At 42.2% G+C, this 25,119-nt stretch overlaps 1 protein-coding gene across 1 annotated transcript in view; it reads right to left on the minus strand.

The window, feature by feature from the left end:
• PCOLCE2 (procollagen C-endopeptidase enhancer 2) overlaps positions 1 to 10,817 on the minus strand; it is a 77,096-nt gene extending 66,279 nt beyond the window's left edge. The window contains exons 1-2 of the mRNA XM_023215358.3: positions 10,436 to 10,817; positions 9,302 to 9,410 (exon numbers count right to left, since the gene is read on the minus strand). Of these exons, the coding sequence (XP_023071126.1) occupies positions 9,302 to 9,410; positions 10,436 to 10,518 (192 nt within the window). The 5' untranslated portion in view covers positions 10,519 to 10,817. The remainder of the gene's footprint in view (positions 1 to 9,301; positions 9,411 to 10,435) is intronic.
• Positions 10,818 to 25,119: the final 14,302 nt, after the last annotated feature.

Raw genomic sequence — 25,119 nt, forward strand, 5'->3', positions numbered from 1 at the left:
CACAAAAGCACTCTCCTGACTCTAAGCAGAGCAATGTGGGAAAACAAATCCCACTTTGGGAGACCAAAGTGGGCGGATTGACTTGAGGTCAGGAGTTTGAGACCAGTCAACATGGCAAAACTCTGTCTCTGCTAAAAAATACAAAAATTAGCTGAGCGTGGTGGTGGGTGCCTCTAGTCCCAGCTACTGGGAGGCTAAGGCAGGAGAATCTCTTGAACCCAGAAAGCGGAGGCTGCAGTGAGCCAAGATCACACCACTGCACTCCAAACTGGGTGACGAAGTGAGACTTTGTCTCAAAAAAAAACCCGAAAGAACTCCTTAGAAGTAGGAGCCCTCTAAATGTTTCTCTGGTCTTCAGTATTAAGCAACCAATAAATGAGACCCTTCCCTTTTTTACTGTCAAAATCTGAGAGATTTTAAGGCATTTTCAAATTTATGGTACAATTCTTATTTGCCCATAATTTCACATCATAAATTTAACTCTGGAGGTGGTCAAGGGATATAAAAGTAATTTAATCTGTCTTTTAAATAATATATTCTTAAAAATCCTTTCTGAGTGTTTTAATTATACTAAATGCCTTCTTGATTTATACTACTTTTAAAAAATGTGTTATCTTTATGTTCTATTTTTATAGTGATGTTTCAGGAAAGAATGATTTTTGTTTGGTATGAATATGTTATCAATGAGAATCTCTTTCAGAAAAAAATATATACACGAAGACTTCATTTTCATGTTTTCTCATTTTCTTTTCTACTCATTAAACCTCTTCTAAGGCATCTGCTTGAACACAGCACTAAAAATGCAAGCAGTACAAACAAGTTATTTATAAAACATCAAGTTTTCAATCAATAAAAACAGACTTCATTTCCATGTGAAAGAGCAAAGAAAAAGAAAACAAAAACAAGCAACAGAAGCCTTCAAAAGCAGGCAGAAAGCTAAACAAATTTAGAAAAATTGGACTGAGGCCCCAGTGGGAAAATGTCACCTACAGTGCTTGCTTAATTATTTAGGATTTATACTTGCCCTGCTTCCCAGAAAAATTTAAGGCAATAATGAAAACTTTTAAATTTTTCTGCTATCTTTTCAACTGAAATCTAATTGAACAGCGTATGTGCCATAAGAATTGTAAAGTTTTGTCCATGCACGGTAGCTCACGTCTGTAATCCCAGCACTTTGGGAGGCCAAGGCGGGAGGATCACGAGGTCAGAAGATTGAGACCATCCTGGCTAACACGGTGAAACCCCGTCTCTACTAAAAAATACAAAAAAAATAGCCAGGCATGGTGGCGGGCGCCTGTAGTCCCAGCTGCTGGGGAGGCTGAGGCAAGAGAATGGCGTGAACGCAGGAGGTGGAGCTTGCAGTGAGCCAAGATCACGCCACTGCACTCCAGCCTGGGCGATAAAGCGAGACTCCGTCTCAAAAAACAAACAAACAAACAAACAAACAAACAAAAAAAAAAAACATTTGTAAAGTTTCCAAATTATATTTTCTGGATTAAAAAATAAACAACCCCGTGCAGCACACCAACATGGCACAAGTATACATATCTAACAAACTTGCACGTTATGCACATACACCCTAGAACTTAACGTATAATAATAATAAATAAATAAAAATAAACAACCCCAACCCCCCCCCCCCCCCCCCCCAAAAAAGCAAGCTATAGTGCTCTTATCCCATTCATATAGTCTGGATATGCAAACATTTTCTGTTAGTTATGCTCATTTTTACTATTCTTAAATATAAAGAATACTAGCTCAAGCATTGGATTAAATTACTATTCAGGCAACTGAAATAATGAGCCTAGTGCAACCAATGTATACATATATATTTTCTTTAAAAAGTCCATAGTTAAGATTGGAATTTAAGTCTCTGTATAATTCTAAATCCTATGTGCAGTTTAAAGTCAGGAAATATGTGTTTAAAGTCAAAATTCCATTCCCCTATCTGTCCTGCTGTGGTTATACCAGGCAAATAATAGTTACAGCAATTTTGGAACCCCTTGCTATACCCTTAGGTATAATTAAGTGACTTAAAAGTTGAGTTCCTGCCTAAATTCACTATTTGTTTTCTCAAATTAAACACCTAGTACTGATCTTACTAGACTATCACTATGTCTCAATTTTCGCAAACCCTTTGCTCACCACTGCTGACTCTTTCTTCTCATGAAGCCATACAAAAGTTATTGGGAAGACATAAATCCCAGTCACATTTTTCTTTTTTGAGACGGAGTCTCGCTCTATCGCCCAGACTGGAGCGCAGTGGCGCGATCTCGGCTCACTGCAAGCTCCGCCTCCCGGGTTCACGCCATTCTCCTGCCTCAGCCTCCGGAGTAGCTGGGACTACAGGCGCCTGCCACCGCGCCCGGCTAATTTTTTTTTTGTATTTTTAGTAGAGACGGGGGTTTCACTGTGTTAGCCAGGATGGTCTCGATCTCCTGACCTCGTGATCCGCCGGTCTTGGCCTGCCAAAGTGCTGGGATTACAGGCCTGAGCCACCGCGCCCGGCCCCCAATCACATTTTTAATCTACTAGTTCCTTCAACTAAATAGGAATGCCATTTAAAACTAATCAGGTATCTGGAGGATGGATCAAGTGTGATGACTTTAACATATGTAAGTTATAAAATTGCCCTCAAGGCAATGTTACAGGAATGCCTTCACATAATTGTTTATTAGGCATCTTTGGAAATATCAAGGCAGATGTAAAATAATCCTGGGAAGTCAAATGGATCCTTACAAAGGATACAATAACAACTTATCCAGTCTTAGAGTAGCACACATGTAAAACAGGTCATACTCTTTGCAGGAAGCAATTATTATTTTCACCTTAACTAATCTTAAGATCTTCAATAATTTTTAAAAGTGAAAATAAGCTTTATTCCAAATTATTAACACTTAAAACTGCTTACAGTGGGCATTATAATAATTCACACACATAACCGTTACCGATTCTCTCGTCTAACTGCTCCCCCCAAGATTATAAACTCCCTGAGGACAGAAATTATGCCTTGTCTTTCTACGCCCACGGTCCAATGCAATGCCCACTACATAGGAGGTGCTCAAAAAATCTTGGTGAATATTTGATAAATAAGTGCGTGAGAGTATAATGGTATCCTGAGTCAGAACGTTATGTGCTGACGTTTTCATACCATTTACAAGTATGACATTAGTTAAGATACAAATTCTTTAGACTTCAATTTCCCCACTTATGAAATGGTCATACTAAGGTCTGTCACCCCAATCCCAGAGAATCGGATGCAAATAAAATAAAATGATTCAATACATTTGAAGGTATGCTAAAAACTATAAATACTATTATTATTTTTAGTTCCATGATTTCTATCACAAGTACACAGTCAGGTGTTGTTTAATGATGGAGATACATTCTGAGAAACGCATCACTAGGTGACTCTGTTGTCCAAATATCACAGAGTGCATTTACACAAATCTAGATGGTATAACCCACCACACACCTAGGCTATATAGTATAGCCTATTGCTCTCAGGCTACGACACTGTACAGCATGTTTCTGTACTGAACACTGCAGGCAAGTGTAAAACAATGGTAAATACTTGCGTATCTAAACACAGAAAAGGTACAAAAAAACACGGCAATATAATCTTACGGCACCACTGTCATGTATGTGGTGGTCATTGACTGAAACATTGTTATGGGATGTGTGACTGTATTTCACTCTTACTGAACAGAAAAATATATGTAATTATAAACATGATAATACTTGAATTACCTGGAGAATCTGAAGAGTTTTCTATGTAAGACAACTTCACGCTTTTTTCTTCATGAAGTAGCTAAGTAAGGAAAATTTTGCCACATACTTTTTGCTTTAATGGGACTGCCTCTACCCATTGCCACATTCTCCTCCCATTTCTGTCAAAGGTCTTTGACTCTCTGACCCTCCCACATCATCATCATCACCATCATCATCAGGATCTTGCTCTGTCACCCAGGCTGGAGTGCAGTGGCACAATCATAGCTCACTATATCCTCTGACTCCTGGGCTCAAGAAAGCCTCTAATCTCAGCCACCTCAGGACTACAGGTGCGCACCACCACTCCTGGCTAAAAAAAAAAAAAATTAAAAAAATTTGCAGAGACAGGGTCTCTTTACGTTGTCCAGGCTGATCTTGAACTCTGATCTTTAACACCTTGCTGCAAGCAATCCTCCTCCTCAGCCTCCTGAAGTGTTGGGATTACAGGTGTGAGCCACCATGCCTGGCCTCTCCCATATTTTCTTCATAAAGGGATAAAAAGTTGTATTCTAGGTGGACCCCAAGACTAAATCTTTGCTGAATGTTTGCTGATTTTTCTTAGGTTAGATTTCTGCTGAGAATGAAATGACTGAAACCTTAAATAACTGGCCAATTTCAGTACTTTTAAATTATAAATAATAAAAACCTAATGATTTTTAACAACAGGACAACATACATGGATTGCCTTATTTTATGTTTGTTTATCATTATTATTATACTTTAGAGAAGGGGTCTCACTCTGTCGCCCAGCCTGGAGTACAATGGTGTGAGCACAGCTCACTCCAGGAGCCTTGAACTCCTGGGCTCAAACGATCCTTCAGCCTCTGCCTTCCAAAGTGTTGGGATTACAGGTGTAAGCCACTGCACCTGGCCAGATCATCACCTTTTAAAACAGATTTGTAAATTATGCCCAGTTTTAAATCTAAGAACAGAATCAATTCCAGCGATCTCTGCATAACAATTGCTGTTTCAATTAGATAATGTAACAGCAATTGCATTACACATTCAGATGTGATCTTTAGTTTTAAGTTTGGGAACCAATTTTAAACAAAAATTCCTATATACCTGTTTAAGGAGAATTCCCAGAAGGTTCTAGGCTTTAAGTTTCCTCTAGTTTGCAGTTACTATAAACAAAGCTTCAGCTGGTTTCACTCAGCCACTGGTTTCACTCAGCCACCCATACCATATGCATCCAAAGTCAAACTCTAAATAGAGTTGCTTTCACAAGGTCTAATTTTTGCTATTAATGTCTACCTTTCTTTTTCTTTTTCTGTTTTTTTTTTTTTTTTCTTTTGAGATGGAGTCTCACTCTTATTGCCTAGGCTGGAGCGCAATGGCGGGATCTCAGCTCACTGCAACCTCTGCCTCCCAGGCTCAAGTGATTCTCCTGCCTCAGCCTCCTGAGTAGCTGGGATTACAGGCGCCTGCCACCGCACCCAGCTCATTTTTGTATTTTTAGGAGAGATGGGGTTTCACCACATTGTCTAGGCTGGTGTTGAACTCCTTACCTCAGGTGATCCACCCACCTCAGCCTCCCAACATATGTCTATTTTTCTTTAAAAAAAAAAACAAAACAAAATGCATATTTGTGTCAAATCATCAATATGTATCTCTAATTCTATTATGGGAATTATAAAATGAACAAGTTATGAATGAAAATATCAAGGAACAGAAGTATTGATGATTTGCTGAGTTTGCAATGAATTTATAATGAAGCTATTAATGGAATGGTGATCTTTATGCCAGGGGTGCCTGTGGAGCACAGAATATAAGATGCCTGGTGGGCTTTCTCTCACTTCCCACTTAGGGCCTTGGGAACACATCCTAGCAGGTAGCTCCCCATGTGCTTATCCCCTCCAAATTCACCTATGTGTCTCCAGCACCCAGCACCATGCCTTGTGGGCTCTTCTAAATGTGTCCTGCCTATGTTGCAGTGAAATACATCACACCAGCTGTGTTTTTTTTTTTTTTCACAATGGTCCACTCTCCCCTACTTCCTTTATGGATCTCGGAGATTTCTTACTGTTGTCTCCTGCACACAATCTCGAACTGCAGAAAAATCACTGTAATAGAGGGGTCCAGGTGGTGGGATGTCAACTTTTGGAGTTTCATTTCTTGCTGCAGGGCTTAATACAGGTGGAGTTACTGATTCTTATTCTTAAATAAATTAGGGTGACTTATGCCTCACCCCAATCCTATTGTTCTTCCAAGCCTGCTTAGAAGACCAGTCACTACTTTCCAAAGGATTATATATACCTTAGCTGTCAAATCACATTTCACTCATGCCCACATCCCCGTGTATGAGAATTAGGGGATTTTATGCAGATGCCTCTTAGGTTATAGTCCCCAGAATCAACTCCTACAGGAAACTAAGAAACTCTCAACCCCATCATGGATTACAAAATATTCAACTGTTTCTTAACACTCAAATTCTCTAATTTAGTCTCTAAGCATACATTTTTTGAGAACACATACAGTAAAAGTAAAAAACCTAAGACTAGTTAAGGCCATCAACTCTTGGTGATAAAGCTGAGTCAAGAGTCTTGAGTTCCAGTTACAGCTGCAACAGCTACAAAGAACCAATGCAGCTTCCCTATTTGCAAAGCTTCCCTAGTTGCAAAGCAGAAGTACAACTAAGCAGCACAGAGCACCTCTGTCTTCAACATATCCTTACGTGAGTAAAATTAAGCATAACATTTTTCTATTAATAGCACAGCACTGTCCCCAAGAAAAATTGTGATGACAGAAATACCCATATTACGTATTGTCCAGTAAGGCAGCCACTATCCACATATGGTTATTGAGCACTTGAATGTGGCTAGTATGACTAAGAAACTAAATTTTTAACTTAATTTACATTTAAAGAGCCAATATAGTGTGTTGGAACAGTACAGCTAAGAAATTGCTATAAAAATTTTAAAGTACTATAATGTTAAGGACAAATCTAAATTTCCAATCTGCGGGCTGTACTTCCATATCAGAAAGTCCAATACGAAGGACTGGAAGTTTGATGGTAACAACTAGGATTCACCTTTCTTAAAGCAAAAGTTAAAATCAGACATTTCCCATTCTTCCATTGATAAGATAGAGTTTAATGAAAACCATTTAGTGGTGAAAGCTACCATGCTGGGACACATCTCCAGTTTGGACGAACAGAATGGGAGGCCAGTGAGTGAAAGCAAGATATTTCCCCCCGGCTACAGGAACTACAGTTTAAAGACCACTCTGAGGCTTTCCTATGTCCATTGGTCTCTGTGATATTTTAATAAAAGTGATACTGAATCACCCAATGGGAACACTATTCTTGGTTTACTGACCACAGGAACAGAAAAATGGGCTGGACCAACCAGCTTTGGAAACACCTTTAATAGATGGCCTTGGACAAGGCCACAGTAGAGCACAGTCCTGTTTGGAATGGCTAAGCAGGGAGACAGAGCCTGGTGCATATCCTCCTAGCTGGTGCCACTATACCCTAACTGCAGGCAGAGCTGCTGACAAAACACTGTAGGCAGAAGACTCCGCATTTCTTCATCTTCTCTGTTACCACCTTGTCTACTCCACCATCTTCCCTCTCCCGGATACCACAACAGCTTCCTCATTGGTCTGCTTCTACTCCTAACTCCCTACAGTTCATCTTCCACACAGATGCCAGATAAGCTCATTCCTCTGCTTAAGATCTTCCAGTGACTCCTACTGAAAACAAAATTCAAACTCCCCACCATGGCCTACAGAGTCCTGTTCACCTTCGCTTCTCTTCCCACTGTCCCCTTGCTCATTCCATTCCAGCCACTCCGACCTCCTTGATTTGTTCTTCCGACAAATCAAGCTTCTTCCCCACTCAGGCACTGAGTTGAAGCGTTTTGCACTATCTCATTTTGTCTTCACAGTAATCCTGAGGTTTAAAGGAGGTAAATCCCGGACACAGAGTTTATGACAGTGAAACTGGAATTTGAATCCAGGGAAGTGACTGCTGAGCTCACAGGCTCTCCCTTCACAAGACATCCAGATGGAGCGTCCATTTAACTTCCTCACTCCTACACAGTAAATCATGCCTCTCCTGAGGCAAACCATCCCTTTATCAAGGAAAGCTTTCACTGGACGTGTCCCCCAGCCTCAAAGTTTACTGTCACATCAACACTGTCCCCAATATTCAGAACACATGGCCAACCATGAATTTCTTCTTGGGCACATGATGCCTCTGAGCCATTGATTTTCTAGGGTCGTTTAAAACTTACAGCCATTTAATTACATTTAAAACACAATTATGATATGAAAATCAAGCTGCTTTTATTTTTGTTTCAGAGCCTTATTTCACATTTACGTTATTTCAAACTTATTTTCTATGACTTCTCTCCTGGCCATATGTGCTATAACATAATGAAATCTGTACCAGTTTGTGACATGGTTGGTATTTTACAAGAGGCTGTCAAGGCATGTAAGAGCTGAGTTTTATATTATGGAAGGGGACCTCTCATATCTGCCTGCAAAATGACCTCAGTGGGAGTAGGTTTTACTTTACATAAAGTTGGGCTTACCAACTGTCTAAGTCAATTTCTGTAATTGTTTCAGGCCTCAGCTTCCCCATCTATAAAATGGGGATGATAATAGATACTTTCTCATAGACTTGTTTTGAGGATTCTGAGTGATTATACTTGTTAACTACTTGGCACGGTAAATGCCTGCACACAGTAACTGCTAGTTTACACAGTTAGCGGGGGCTACTTTTTAAAAAATCGTACGTAAGTCCTCCAGTGGCACAACCTGACTGAAATAAGTTCTCATTGAACCAATGTATTCAATTACTAAACAACTTCCCAACAACGAAAACGTGAAGAAGATTAACAGTCAATGCTAAGCTGACTGCAAAGATGATTCACTCTAGTTGACTCTAAATCAGTTTTTAAAAAAAATGGCTGTCTCTAAATCCAGCTTATCTTGACTCAGCATCATCTATGTTATTACTAATCAGCATGGACTTTCTATTGGCCCTTGGCTGCTATTTAGATTCCCACCCCCCCCCCCATTAATTCTCTATTCTTACACTGCCTTTAGAGGTGGTTTCAACCCAGGAACATTAAGTGGGCTTTCTAAATTTTTTTCTTTTTCCTTTCCTAATGGGCATAGAGTAGTCAAAGCACTATCTTTGATCTTCTATTTCCCACTGGGGATTTATGAAGGCACGAGCAACAAAAAACCTCTAAAGGTCATTACAACAGGCCTTTGACTGAAAACAGCTTTAATTATGAATCTATAAAACTCAACTGAGTTACATTGGGCTTTCAGAAACACATCTGCTTTGAGAATTTATTCCTTCAAGCATTACCTTGTGCCCTCTGTAATCACTAATGCAAGATACGACTAGATCTATTATATGAATACAAATCTTCCCAATAGTTGGGGTAAATCCAGCATTTCACTATTTCAGGCATTTGCCTCTTACTGAAATCCTACCACCAGAGGAAAAAGGCAGCAGCCTCCCACTGTTTCCAACACCCACTTCCAGGAGAATACCTTTTTAAAAAATGCTTACTGTGATTTTCCAAGTACATTTGCTATTTGGAGGGTACACTCCAGGAAAACCTTCACTGCCAATAAATCCAGACTCTCCAGTAAGAATGCCACCACATGTGAAAACAGGTCTGGGAACATAAAAGAAGAAAAGATAATGTAATTTGAAACATGGTCTAACAATCTGATGTTACCTTCAGAAAGGTGTAGCCTATTAATATAAATAAAAGTTAATGTTGATTAATCAATTCTTGCACCATAATGGGATCCGAAAGCTTGCTAGCTCTTAGAATATTTAAATTACAGCCTGATAAAGCATTCTGTCCAGCTGCCATCTGTCTCCATCATAATAACATAAGATTTTATATATATAATCAAGTCCTCGGCATTGTGGCAAAGTCTTGTAGGAAAATGGTAAATACATCAATTTAACTGGGAGAAGGTAAGAGCCAGGCTGAATGAAGAACGCGGTTTTAAAGAAAGATAGGCAAGCAATTGGTTAATATAAAAAAGTTTGCCGTTCCCATATTTGGAGAGATGCCCAGTTCTCCTCCCCCTTTCTGAAAATTACTGGCCATTGGCAGAGCTTCCCATCGAAAGGGAGGCTGATATTGACGGAGGCTGAAGAGGCGATGCCAACGTTGGCCACCGGGCAGGTCCCACAGCCCAGCTCCTGGGGCCGTCTCGAGGTTGGCGAAGAGTTAACTTTCCAGAGCGGCTCCCTAGGCGCCGCGCCTCTAGGGTTGTTCCCTGCTTTACGTCTCTGGGCAAAGCCTCTCCGGGAAGAAAAAAAAAAAACCAGCGGTAAACCAAAATCCACATATTTGGGCCCCAGTGCTTCCCTCCGCCCCCATAGACACGAGGAGAGGGGAGACACAAGTCAGATTAAGCCCCGCCACGTGGTGGCCAAGCCAGCTGCAGGGCCATCAGGCAGGCCGGGCCGGAGACCCAGGAGGGAGCCCCGCGAGCAGGGATGGGTCCCCAGGTCTGGGGCTCAGCGCACGCGGGGGTGGCGGACGCCTGCACCGCTCGGGGAGCGCTGGGTCGCAAGCTGGGTCACCCAGGCGCGCCGAAGCGGGTTGAGTAAAGCAGCCGGCGAGGTTGCAGAGGTGGAGGAAGGGAGGGGAGAGAGGAGCCCGGGCGGGGGTCGCGTTACCTCTCTGGGGACTGCTGCCGCGAGAGCTGGGTGGCGGCGGCCAGCAGCAGGCAGAGTGGCGCCCAGGCGTTCGCGCCCCTCATGGCAGCGGAGACGCTCGGGGTTTGCACCCCACGGCGCGCGCGCCGGCACACACGCCCCTCCGCACCCACCGCGCTCACACCGCCGCTCACACTGGTAGCAGTGCTCACACCGGCGCTCGGCGGCCCGCGCGCTCCCTCTCACTCGCGCACCGCCGTGGGGCGGCCCAGGTAGCCGGGGGTTGCGCGGCCAGCGGGGCGGAGGCGCTTTTAAAGGCGATTACGGTGCCGTCTGACTCGACGTTTAATTTCCCCTGAGGAGCTGCTCTGGCAGCCACAGGCCACTGCTGAATATCCCGTTTGTTCTCTGGCGGCAGGAGGGGCGGCTCCAAGGCCAGAGCCGCCCCCTCTCGTGGGGAGGGCGGGCGTCTCCTCCCGGCACCCCGGGATCGACGGGTCCTCTCGCGTCCAGCCCTCAGGGACCCCGGGGAGAAGAGGAACCCCTTGCGGAGTGGCACCCCAGCGGCCCGGGCCCGGACGCCCACAGACGATTCTCAGGGAGGGCTTCGGATTTTGCTTTGGGGAATGTTTCTCCCAGTTGCTTTTAAATAAAAAGTAATAGTGCTTGCTGGCTGCTGGAAAGCCTGGGGGTCCTTCTTTGTCTCCTTCAAAACCCAGATCCAAGGAAAGAAAGGGAAAAGAAGAGGGATTTTATCATATTTTAACTTTTGTGCTTATTCTCTCTCTCTCTAGGTTCTTTTCCTTTTACTGGTGTGCCAATGACAAGGAAGATAGTCTTTGTGCGGGGATTTAAACGGGTTCTCAGACGAGCGATTTCTGTGTGAACTGTCATTAAATGTCAAATAATGAGGACGGAACCAAATCAGCAAATCTCACCATCTCATGTCATGTTCTGAAAATGGTGTTTCTCTGCTGGCCTATCTCTGTTCTTAGACCTTTCCAACATCTTTCCGTGGTATTAACGGGTTAAAATTTATGGAGAATTTGTTTTTCTTGGATGAACAATTCTAGCCTTGTGGAATCAATACTCTCTTTTACTTAATTACAGAAATATAATTTTAAACATTTATTTTGTTAAGAGCTTCCCAATAACCAGGGATTAATAAAAGAATAACAGAACAGACTAGATTCATTGAGATTTTCAATTATCACCAGCCGTGGTAGATACAACTTAACTTCGGTGCCTCGTGTTGTTCCTTTTAACTTGTTTTCACCTGTCTAAGCAAGACGATTAAGTATTAAAGTAGTTCTTATCAAGACTTTATTTCTAATAATGAGCTGTTAAGAATCTAAACACGGGGCCGGGCGCGGTGGCTCAAGCCTGTAATCCCAGCACTTTGGGAGGCCGAGATGGGCGGATCACGAGGTCAGGAGATCGAGACCATCCTGGCTAATACGGTGAAACCTCGTCTCTACTAAAAAATACAAAAAAACTAGCCGGGCGAGGTGGCGGGCGCCTGTAGTCCCAGCTACTCGGGAGGCTGAGGCAGGAGAATGGCGTAAACCCGGGCAGCGGAGCTTGCAGTGAGCTGAGATCTGGCCACTGCACTCCAGCCTGGGTGACAGAGCAAGACTCCATCTCAAAAAAAAAAAAAAAAAGAATCTAAACACGGGTGGGCGCGATGGCTCAAGCCTGTAATCCCAGCACTTTTGGAGGCCCAGGCAGGCAGATCACGAGGTCAGGAGTTCGAAACCAGTCTGGCCAACGTGGTGAAACCCCGCCTCGACTAAAAATACAAAAAATTAGCCGGGTGTTGTGGTGTGCATCTGTAATCTCAGCTACTCGGGAGACTGAGGCAGAAGAATCGCATGGACCCAGGAGATGGAGGTTGCAGTGAGCCGAGATCATGCCATTGCACTCCAACCCCGGGTGACAGTGTGAGACTCTGTCTCACAAAAAAAAGAAAAAGAAAAAAAAGAAAACACTCCTGGCAAGGAAGTAAGTAAAACTGACTACAGGAAATATTCTGACTTTTCATAGTGAGGGAACCCTGAAGCCTATACTAGGAACCAGAATATACCGACAGGACTTAGATTGTCTTACCATTTTTTTAAAAAGTGAAGGCAAAAACATCATAAAGTACAAATTTAAAAATTCTCTACAGGCACCACACCCTTTATGACATTAAAAAAAAAAATGACAGAATTTGGCAAACTGCTTTATATCCTGAAACACCCTCAACCCAATAAAAATGTCTTTAAAACAGCGAAGAGGAGAATAAATGGTTTATTTTGCATGCATTTCAAGAATATGCTATCTAATAGCATAAGTGTTTTTACACGATTGTTTATTTGAAAGTCATAGTTTTAAATTATAAAGTGAAGATATTGCTCAATTCACTTTCTGGTAATGATTTGCAGTCCTCGTAAGCCAGAAAATACTTCATTCAGGACTAAGCTAAGCTTTCAAAATTTAAAATAAAAAACAAAGTATTAAATGTGCCTCAATAGATAGGAAACTATTTGAACTAAAATACACAACCATTTCTTAATTTATAGATTGATGGCTGTGTTCATATGCTTACTAAAGAGTTAGGATTTTAACACCAATCATTCTGTTGTTGTTGACACTCATAAGAAAGACATTGATTTTACCATGTGATTTTAGAATTTACTAAGACCCATATTATTTGCTCTTAAAAACACATATTTGACTTGGAACTACAGTTCTGACCAAAATTATAAACCTTAAATGTCCTGAGAAGTTGATGTGTTAAAATTGAGAGAGACTTGTATTAGTTTGTTCTCACGCCGCTATGAAGAAATACCCAAGACTGGGTAATTTATAAAGAAAAGAAGTTTAATTGACTCACAGTTCCACATGGCTGGCGAGTCCTCAGGAAACTTATAATCATGGCAGAAGGCACCTCCTCATGGGGTGATAGGAGAAGGCAGAAAGCCCCTTATCAAACCATTAGCTCTCATGAGCACTCACTCACGATCAGGAGAACAACATGGGGGAAATCGCTCCCATGATTCAGTTATCTCCACCTGGTCCCACCCTTGACACCTGGGGATTATTACAATTCAAGGTGCGATTTGGGTGGGGACACACAGCCAAACCATATCAAGACTGAAGTGCACTTTGAAGGTATTTGTGAGGTCCGTCTCTGTAAGACCAGTTTCTGGACATTTGTGACAACAATTAGTATAATGGACAGGGAGCTACCCACACAGGCAGTAGAAAAGTGAAGAGAGAGAAAGAACAAAAGCCCTGTGGGTAGATTCTTTAAAACAAAAAGTGGAGTGCTGGGTGAACTGATCCTTATTATCCAGCCTCTGCAGTTACCAGGTTGCACAGAGCATCAACATCATAGGAAAATGAAAATATTCACCAATGAACTGACCACTTATAAAATTAGGCCCCACTCAAACGTTCCTTGCTACATAATACTAGCATCCAGCTGGGCCCAATATGTCAACATCATTGTCAGTTAATCTCTGATTCACTCATCAACCTTGTAAACATCTGAAAATGTCATGTAAATCCAGCGCACATTCATTCCATAGTGTGGTACTCATCTTGTAAAACTTCCAGAATTTTCATAAGTTAGTTCACACTGGCTACGGTGGCTCAGGCCTGTAATCCCCACACTTTGGGAGGCAGAGGTGGGCGGGTCACTTGAGCCCAGGAGTTCAAGACCAACCTGGCCAACATGATGAAACCCTGTCTCTACCAAAAATACAAACATTAATTGGGTGTGGTGACGGGCATCTGTAATCCCAGCTACTCGGGAGGGAGGCTGAGGCACAAGAATCGCTGAACCCGGGAGGCAGAGGTTGCAGTGAGCCGAGATCGCAGCACTGTACTTCAGCCTGGGTGACAGAGCGGGATTCCGTCTAAAAAAAAAGTTCAGTGTTTTTTGATGTCTGTAAACATACATTAGGAACAAATGTAGACCTTCCTCTTTCCCCTGCCCCACCCCAACACACCTCTCTGCCAAGAATAAGATATTAGAGAGGAATTGTACTGGTCAGATTTCTTAGCTACAAACAACTGAGTCCACTCAGAATGAGTCCCCTCTTCTGGTTCAAGCAGTAAAAGCAGAAAGTTCACATTACCATCAAGAGAATCATAGAAACAGTCTTAAAGCTCATTTTCCTGGAATAATAGCCAAAACTTCGCCTCAGAAATGGCCAGTGAGAACTCTATTGTCATTATTGCCACCAAGACTAAGCACTAAATGCAGGTACTTGAACTGAATGCAGTCGCCACTGTTGTGAGCACTTCAGATACATTTCTGCCTACGGAAATTCAACCTTGCCACACTCCTGCCCCAAAGACCAGACAGCCTGTTGCCTCCTACAGAATAAGAGAATCACAGAACCTCTTTGCTCACAGTGATCTCTTGATCAAACTCTCATGCAAGCCTATATGATTGGTACTGTCCATGTGACATGACTTGCAGTGTCTCAGCCACAAGGGAGGCTGGAAATTCAACACTATTAGGAGGTGAGGTAACATAATGTAGAAATACCTCTAAATATTAAAAGGCTACTAAAACAAAATGGGCAGGCACAAGTATGATTAATGTCCATGATAGGGATCTACAAAGTTCAATTAGCCTGTCTCCCTGCTGTCTCCTCTGCTGAAGAAAGCAGCCCCAAGGAAGTCTTGATATATGAAGTTGCAGAGTTAATAGGATGTGTTGAATGAAACTAGTTCCACTCACCTATCCACCTTGGACTGGGTCAGGCATTTTGTTTGAGTCAAAGGCAACCACGTGAAAGCCGGCCAAGCGGAACACAAGGGAATCAGCTGCTTCTTGTTGGTGTGGAATGAAACTTTGTTTAGTGGAGTCCCTCCATAATGAACTGTCATTATCATCATTATCTCAGACTTTTACTGAGCATTTATTATACACCTGGAACTGTGCTAAGTGCTTTGCAAACAATATTTTGTATAATTCTCTTAACAAACTTATGGGGTAGGAACAAGCATCATCATTTTACAGGTGAACATTCTGAGATTTATAACCCAAAATCTTTTTTTTTCTTTTGAGACAGGATCTTGCTCTATCGCCCAGGCTGGAGTGCACTGGTGTGATCATGGCTCACTGCAGCTGGGACCACCTGGGCTCAAGCAATCCTCCTACCTCAGCCTCCTGAGTAGCTGGGACTACAGGCATGTGCCACCACACCAGGCTAATTTTTTTTTCTTTTCTTGACAGGGAGTCTCTGTCGCCCAGGCTGGAGTGCAATGGCGCAATCTCAGCTCACTGCAACCTCTGCCTCCCAGGTTCAAATGATTCTCCTGCCTCAGCCTCCTGAGTAGCTGGGATTACAGGCACCTGCCACCATGCCCAGCTAATTTTTGTATTTTCAGTAGAGATGGGGTTTCACCAAGTTGGCCAGGCTGGTCTCAAACTCCTAACCTCAAGTAATCCACCTGCCTCGGCCTCCCAAAGTGCTGGGATGACGGGCATGAGCCACAGTGCCCAGCCTGGGCTAATTTTTTTTATTATTATGATTTTTGTAGAGACAGAGTCTCACTATGTTGCCCAGGCTGGTCTTGAACTCCTGGGCTCAATTGATCCTCCTGACTCGGCTTCTGAAAGTGCTGGGATTACAAGTGTGAGCCAACATGTCTGGTCTTAAGACCTACAATATATAAATAAAAAGCTGGGGGGAAAGAAAGCTGGGAGTTGGGCACAGTGGCTTACGCCTGCAATCCCATCACTTTGGGAGGCAGAGGTGGAAGGATCACTTGAGCCTAGGAGTTCAATGCCAGCCTGGGCAACACAGTGACACCCTGTCTCTACTAAAAAAAAAAAAAATTTGTAATTAGCAGGGCATGGTGGTGTGCACCTGTAGTCCCAGATACTTGGGAGGCTGAGATGGGAAGATCACCTGAGCCCAGGAGGTCGAGGCTGCAGTGAATTACAATCCTGCCACTGCAACTCAGCCTGAGTGACAGAGCAAGATCCTGTCTCAAAAAAAGAAAAAGAAAAGCTGGGATCTGAACCCAGGCTAACTGGAAAACTCAAAGTTTTCATCAGTACTGCATGCAAATCCATCAGAGCCTTTCTGGGAATTCAGGAATGCTCAGTACACATGGAGACAGCGTGAACAGACCTATGCTGTTTATCTACTCAGGATCCCTTCCCTGGGATGCCACCCTTCCCTATGCCGTGTGCTTCTGTGAGCACTGATTCCATTCACTGCTTCTCCAGCCCCAGTGGGACATGCGACCAAGGATTGTCCAATCAGAGAGTTCTTCCTACTACTCTGGAGAGGCTGCCTAAGAGGTTCTTTCCTTTTCTTTCTTCTGGAAGCAGCATGTAAGCAAATATTTTCCTGGGAAAGCAGGACCAAGCCTGAGGTAACTGCTTCAGAACAACAGGTCACCCCACTTCCACATGGCAATAAGCCTTCAAGAATTTGGAAAAGACTGTTGAGAGAACCCAGGGTTCTACCATGTCATACGGAGACAACTTGAGTGTGAGAAGAACTGTAAGGACAAGTGCTAAAAAATATTACCTTGGCTGGGCGTGATGGCTCAGGCCTGTAATCCCAGCACTTTGGCAGGCCGAGGACAGCAGGTCTCCTGAGGTCAGGGGTTCGAGACCAGCCTGACCCAACATGGAGAAACTCCATCTCTACTAAAAATACAAAATTAGCCGGGCATGGCCGTGCATGCCTGTAATCCCAGCTACTCAGGAGGTTGAGGCAGGAGAATCACTTCAACCCAGGAGGCAGAGGTTGCCGTGAGCTAAGATCGCACCATTGCACTCCAGCCTGGGCAACAAGAGTGAAACTCCGTCTCAAAAAAAAAAAAAAGAAAGAAAAGAAAAGGAGGCTGGGCGCGGTGGCTCAAGCCTGTAATCCCAGCACTTTGGGAGGCCGAGACGGGTGGATCATGAGGTCAGGAGATGGAGACCATCCTGGCTAACACGGTGAAACCCTGTCTCTACTAAAAAATACGAAAAACTAGCCGGGCGAGGTGGCGGGCGCCTGTGGTCCCAGCTACTCGGGAGGCTGAGGCAGGAGAATGGCATAAACCTGGGAGGCGGAGCTTGCAGTGAGCTGAGATCCGGCCACTACACTCCAGCCTGGGCGACAGAGCAAGACTCCTTCTCAAAAAAAAAAAAAAAAGGAAAGGAAAAGAAAAATATATATCTATAACCTTGACACTAAAAAAAAAAAAAAGAGAGAGAGAAAACTCAACGTGTGTCCATCGATGGTAATGAGGACCATGGAGTAAGAATTACTACTAACAACAGGTGGGGCACGGTGGCTCACGCCTGTAATCCCAGCACTTTGGGAGGCCGAGGCAGGTGGATCACGAGGTCAGGAGATTGAGACCATACTGGCTAACACAGTGAAACCCCGTCTGTATTTTTTAGTACATTCGCTGGGCGTGGTGGCGGGCGTTGGTAGTCCCAGTTACTCGGGAGGCTGAGGCAGGAGAATGGCGTGAACCCGGGAGGCAGAGTTTGTAGTGAGCGGAGATAGCGCTACTGCACTCCAGCCTGGGCCACAGGCTAGACTCCATCTCAAAAAAAAAAAAAAAAAAGTACTACTAACAACAATACCAAATCAAACCAAAACTTCTTGGGAATTGTTTTATTATGTTGACTTTTGGGGATGAACCTTTGCCTATAAAAGTGATTTGTATCAACTGTAGGTAATAGATATCTTTTTGTTAGGTGTACTCATCATATTTAAAGAACCTCATCCAACAGATTGACCCCTTTAGCCAGCTGGATGCTTTTGTAGCTCATTCATCTGACTTTCTCACCGGGACTCAGTGTTACTCATAATCATGAGTTAAGCTAAGATGGTAGTTGTCTGCAACGCACGCAATGCTATAGGGCCATTAGGGAAGTGCTGGGACAATACAAATGAGGAGAATGTCACCAAGACTGGCTGCTTACAAGGGGCCAGGACTCTGGAGCAAGAAATACCAAAAACACCACAGGATATCAGCCCAGATCCCCTTTTTCCCAGACTATCTTGGGGTCCCTGTGCTCTCCTCACTCACTGATTCTCAAAGCTTGGGGCAAGAACTTGGCATCAGTGCCTGAACCCTAACCCACGCCAAGAAATGAAACTGAAGCTCTCTCCAGTTTTGCTCTATGGTCTTCCATCGTCATTAAACATCTCTTCTTCTTTTTGTTTTCAAGTAAAAATTTCCTCAAGTATAAAGGAAATACCTGCTCCTTATATAAAATCTGGAAACTATTTAAAAAAGAGAAATTAGAAAATGACCCTTAACTTTGCCACCCAAAGACAATATTAGTGCCACTGCAGTCCCCTTTCTTTCCAATGTCTCCTCTATGATTAAAGTATTATCCAGGGATTTTAAGAGTTTGTTTTAGTTCCAAGTTCTTCTGGGTCTTTGCTTTTGGAAAAGCCACCAATTAAAAAAATCAATGATAATGATTTTAGTGTCAACATTACCCTAATAAGAGAGTGGCTTAGAATGAGAGGAATGATAGTGGATCTTTTTCTATCTTAGCTCCATTCACAAGTAACTTCCTGTTTACTCACTGTCTTCTAAACTGCCATTTGGAGAACACCATTCTAATCACAGGCAGAGATAACAATCTACCTCAATTCAAATTGCTGTTTATTTGTTCCTCAAGGAAAAGGTTTACATTCATTACTCGCTAAACAACTGGAATAAAAGAGTCTGTATTTCCCACGTTGGTTATGGGTTACAAGATTGCTTAAAGGTGTACTTCTGAAAAAGGAAGCTAACTACCTAAAAGGCATTATCCAAATAAATGTTACATGCAAACAAAGTCTTTAGAACTATGAGATTGTGTAATTTACAGATTCTTTAAAGTTGTGAGCATAACAGAGAACTAACTAACTGCAAAATTAACGTATGTGCACATACATACACACGTGTGTATATTTATATGTTTGTATATATACACACATGTATACACATAATCATGGTTATGAACACAGTCCTAAAACCATTATATTAATAAAACTAGTTTAATGTATGTGCCTTGAGTCTTATCAGAATTCTGAAAACATTTTAAGTCCTATAAATGCTTTAAAAATAATCCCAACATAAGCTTTATTTTCCTAAGAAATAAGTAGAACCCTGAATATGTATTTTTTTCCTGCTAAGATAATTGCAAAAGATCTATATGGGAAAGGATCATTCTAAGTAAATCCTAAGTGAAGTCAAAATGCTTGAATATCAAATTATATTTATTGTGGGTATTAAACGGTTATTAATTTTTAAAAACAGCAAGAGACTTACCCATTTGATTGAATTTGATAGGATTATAGCTCTTCATTGAGACTAGAGCTTTTTCTCAGGGACACTGGAATTGATGCTTCTTAACAGGGATATATTTGCCAGATGCTAATGACAGGAGTATCCTGGCCCACTGTGTAGGACTAATTGTACAAATGGGAAGTTGGAGCAACAGAAGCACTGTCTCTGCCTGGAGCTGGCAGTTGTCTCTGTTTTCTCAACTGGTAATGTTTCCATTGGCAGTATCTAGAGAATTTTTTGTTTGTTTCATTTTCCTTTTACCTTGGAGGTATATTTAGGTATTATTTATATGTACTGGGTATTCTGAGCAAAATAACAGGTATATAAATATATGTATAATATGCACATACACATTACTTCCCATGTATTAGCATTTATGCATATTAGATATGTATACATGTGTAAATGTGTGTATGCATCTGTGTGTGCATCTGTGAGACAATGCTGGAGACACACACAAATTTTCACTCTTTGAAGCTCCTTTCTCTAAATTCCAGACTGACTACCCTTTTCTCCCTACATATTTTCTTTCTAATGCTGTGGCTTTTTTTTTTAACATTCACTAAGGCTTCATTAGATTTTTAAGTCCCAGCTAATCCAAAAATCATTCCTTTTCCCTCCCTCCCTCTGTTACTCCCTCCCTCCCTTCCTTCCACAAGTTATCAAGAGCCTACTCTATGCCAAGTGCTGCACTAGGCACTGTAGATAACAGTGTTGGATAGAAGAGACCTGGTTCTTGCCCTTACTGTTGAGAATGCTCTTTAAGGTTATTTCTTCAATTAGTCTCATTCATTTTGTATTGTGTTTGTTTGGGTCTTCTGAGAAGCAGACACCATTAGAGAATTCGATTCTGCAAGAGATCAATGTGCAAGAGAGGTATCATGGGAAAGGTCTATGGAGGACAAAGGGAAGAAGGACTATGAGTAGGTGGGGAGCCTCGAACTGCAATGCAGGTCTGACACCTGTGAGAGGAGTTAGGGAGAGAAGGGGGTTTGAGCTGGAAGTGCTTCAGATCATAGTGCAGGCCTGAGTAAAATACTGGCCAGGGCAATGAGGAGCTCTAGCAAAGATGGCCTGCTAGAGGAGACCTGTGTTGGGGAGGATCCACCTGGCTCTGGTATCCCTGCCTTGTTCAGTCGTTGGCTGGGCAGCCTGGCTGCAGTATGGCTTGGCATGTGTGATGCAGCAGATCCCAAGAGTGTGGGAGGTGGAAGCTGCCAGCTAATGACAGTCCTTTGGCAGATTCTGTCTTGGAGGAGATATATGTGGTACACTCCCATGGCAGTCACATGGGTGGATTTTAGGTTTTATTCTCAGAGTCAACTTTATTTTCAAGTTCTCGGTATAGATGGAAGTAGAGTGGGAGTCCTGCCCCCATGTAAAGACTACAGCTATTAAGAATTGAACTTTGTGACACTCACACAAGTTTATACTTGAGTGCTTCTCGGTTTTATGAGGGAGGTCACTACGTGTGGTTATTTCAATACTATATTGAAAGTATATGTTGGATGTCATGGTCCTTCGTGGTATCACAAATCTAGGGATATCTTTGGACTGCATTTCTCCTTCTCTTAAAGCAAAACAAAACCCCTTACAATATGATTAACAACAAAAGACTTGTAGCAGAGGAAAATAAAGATCAAGTTGTCTTAGTCTGTTTGGGCTGCTATAACAAAAATGCCATATACTGAGTGTCTTAGAAACAATACACATCTCTTTCTCATAGTTCTAGAGGCTGGGAAGTTCCAGATCAAGGTACTGGCAGATTCTGTGTTTGGTGAGGGCCTGTTTCTCATAGACAGCCCTTTCTCATTGAGCCCGCACATAGTGGAGGCAAGGCAGCTCTCTGGGGCCCCTATTTATTATTATGTTTTTGAGACAAGGTCTCACTTTGTCACCCAGCCTGGAGTATAGTGTTGTGAACACTGCTCACTGCAGCCTCAACCTCTCAGGCGCAAGCAATCCTCCCACCACAGCCCCACAAGTAGTTAGCTAGAACTACAGGCACACACCACTACACCTGGCAATTTTTTTTTTTTTTTTTGTAGAGACAGGGTTTTGTCATGTTGCCCACGCTGGTCTCAAACTCCTGAGCTAAAGTGATCCCCCTGTCTTGGCTTCCCAAAGTTCTGGAATTACAGGCAAGAGTCATTGCGCCTGGCCTGGGGCTTCTTTTATAAGGACACTAATTCTATTCATGAGGACTCCACCCTCATTCCCTAATCACCTACAGGATCCACCTCCTCTTACCCTGAGGATTAGGATTTTCACATGTGAATTTTGGGTAGACATAAACATTCAGACCTCAGCACCAAGCAGGCAAAACAAATTTAAAAAGAGAAACTACAAAACCATGTGATTATCTCCAGAGTAATTACCCAACTGCACTTGACTGAACCCTTCTCCAAGTTGTCATCTCATCAAAGATAGCTCTTGCAGATCTGAAAACTTAAGTAGTTCAAAATATCTTAACCAGAAACATACCAGGTAAATAACTCTCTACCTTCCAAATTATTAGCAGCAAACAAATTTTGTAATAGCAAAACCAACAATTAACTGAACTTTGCAGGGCATAAGGAAAATAAAGGAATCAGTAAATGTTCAGGTGGGCAGTATTTCAGATAAAGATCTGGTAGTTGGACTTTTTTTTTTTTTTTTTTTTAATCTCTGCAAAAAAGCACTACCGTAACAAAATAAACTTTTTTCTTGGCTTCCAAAAAGGAACTATGAGAACATTAGACACAATAAGTAGCCAAGAAGATGATCAGATCTTCCTAAATTGTTTTTTTTTTTTTCTTGAAGTCAAATCTCCACTTATCCAAAATACTAGCTCCATTACGTTCATTTTGAAACATAATGATGATTACTTTAATATTGTTTTAAGAAACAGTAAATTCCAACACTTAAGTATAACACAGCTAATTATCTAGATGCTGTCCAATACAGTAGCTACAGCATCTAGATAATTAGCTGTGTTATACTAAGTGTTGGAAGTTACTGTTTCTTAGCTGCAAGTGGCTATTCGATTTAAACTTACATTAATTAAAATAAGGTTTTTAAAAAATTAGTTCCTCAGTTGTACTAGTCACATTTCAAATGTCCCAAGAGCCACAGGTCCTAGACAATGCTGGTCCAGATGAAGCATTGGACTTTTAAGCTAAATTAGCTGGTATACTGGAGAGTCAAACAGCTTCTCACTTATAAATGGTTAAACAATGAGTTTGACCTTAGCAAATGCTTTTAACTTCTCTCTTTGCTATGAGAACTCCTTTCCCCCTTTCCTTTTTCCCTTGGTCCTTCCTTCCCTTTCTTGGTTTATTCTTTTGTTGTCTGGTGAGAAAACAACAAAACTCCTAAACATTCACAACAGGATTAGCCTTCCCCTCCCACATTTGGGGTTTAAAGCCCAAAGGAAAAGACAGATCAGTTAGAATTTCAAGATGGTGGGCGGGCATGGTGGCTCATATCTGTAGTCCCAGTACTTTGGGAGGCTGAGGCAGGTGGATTGTTTGAGGCCAGGAGTTCGAGACCAGCCTGGCCAACATGGTGAAACCTTGTCTCTAATAAAAATACACAAATTATCTGGGCATGGTGGCAGGTGCCTGTAATCCCAGCTACTTGGGAAGCTGAGACACAAGAATCACTTGAGCCCAGGAGTCGGAGCTTGCAGTGAGCTGAGAATGTGCCACTGCACTCCAGCCTGGGCGACAGAGCTAGACTTTGTCTCAAAAAAAAAAAAAAAAAAAAAGACAAAAGAAAAAGAAATAGTAATCAGCAGGGGATCCATACTGTTCCTCTTGGAAATGAGCTTTCACCTGGATTAAATCTAATGCTTTAGAATTAAACAAGATCATATTATCTTAATTCTATATTTTATTTATCCAATTAAAAAAAGACCTTAGAGTTATAAAACATGAAAAATATATTTGAAAGTTAAGAAAAATAGCTTTAATTATATTTTCAGAGGAGCCCCAGCTACTCAGGAGGCTGAGGCAGGGGAATCACTTGAATCCGGGAGGCAGAGATCGCAGTGAGCCGAGATCATGCCACTGCACTGCAGCCTGGCAACAGAGCGAGACTCCATCTCAAAAACAAAACAAAACAAATCAATTACTTTTTCCTAAAGATGTATTCCTAAAATTTTACAATATGTAAAAAAATGATCATTTTAAAGATGTCAGAAATATTTTTATATTTAGTATGATCAAATGTCATATATACTAGTGACACTGATGCATAGTAATATAATTTTACCCATCACACCAAATACTAATTTTAATCAAGTAATCTTCACATGAGTAAAAACATTCATTCATGGCTGGGCGCGGTGGCTCACGCCTGTAATCCCAGCACTTTGGGAGGCTGAGGTGGGCAGATCACGAGGTCAGGAGATCGAGACCATCCTGGCTAACACGGTGAAACCCTGTCTCTACTAAAAATACAAAAAATTAGCTGGATGTGGTGGTGGGAGCCTGTAGTCCCAGCTACTTGGGAGGCTGAGGCAGGAGAATGGCGTGAACCCGGGAGATGGAGGTTGCAGTGAGCAGAGATCGCCCCACTGCACTCCAGCCTGGGTGACAGAGCAAGACTCTGTCCTAAAAAAAAAAAAAAAATTCATTCAGTTTATCAATTGTGCAGCATGTGTGAATCTTAACAATTATAGATCAAGATGTCTCAGAAAGGGAACTTTCTTTATTCCTCTATAACTGAAACTAAACCATCTCTCAAGCCCCAGATAGCAGAAAACCTATTCTTGCCAATTGACTCTAAACTGAATCATTTCCAGATTCTTCTCAGTTTATTTTGGATAATAACTCAGGCAATTCAGTCATATCCTGGGTTGGTACACTTCCCTTCTCTTCCCCTTCTCCAAGGGGCAATCTCATTTATTCATTCATCAAATATTTATTGAGCTCCTCTTATGTACCAGGAACTATAGTAGTGGGGGGTATAGAAGTAAAGAAGAAAAATTCTTACTCTTGAGGAGCATATGTTCCAATGGGAAGATGGACAATAAGGAAGCAAACAAATACATGAAAGATATCTTCAGTGATAAAAACTCTGTAGAGAATTAAAACAATGTGGTGTGATAAAAAGGCCTGGGTGAGCAGGGAGTCCTTACTGTGGTAGTATTTAGACTGAGAGCTGAACAATAAAAGAATTAGAAAGGGAAAAGAGCCCTTCAGGTGAAGGGAACAGCAAGCAAAAAGACTCAAGTCGACCGTGAGAAAGAGCTTGGTTTGTAAAAGGTTTCTGAAGGCTTCTGAAGGCTTGCAAGGTCTCCAACCACCAGCAAAAGGGACGCTGCCTCTCCTCTCTGACCCTGAGCAAAGCATGAGGCTGCCTCAATAAAACAGGGACCTGGGAAACTAGAAAATTCTAGGAAAAAAAAATTCAACATT

The sequence above is a fragment of the Piliocolobus tephrosceles genome, chromosome 2 (genome assembly GCF_002776525.5).
Source record: "Piliocolobus tephrosceles isolate RC106 chromosome 2, ASM277652v3, whole genome shotgun sequence".
NCBI classification, from domain to species: domain Eukaryota; kingdom Metazoa; phylum Chordata; class Mammalia; order Primates; family Cercopithecidae; genus Piliocolobus; species Piliocolobus tephrosceles.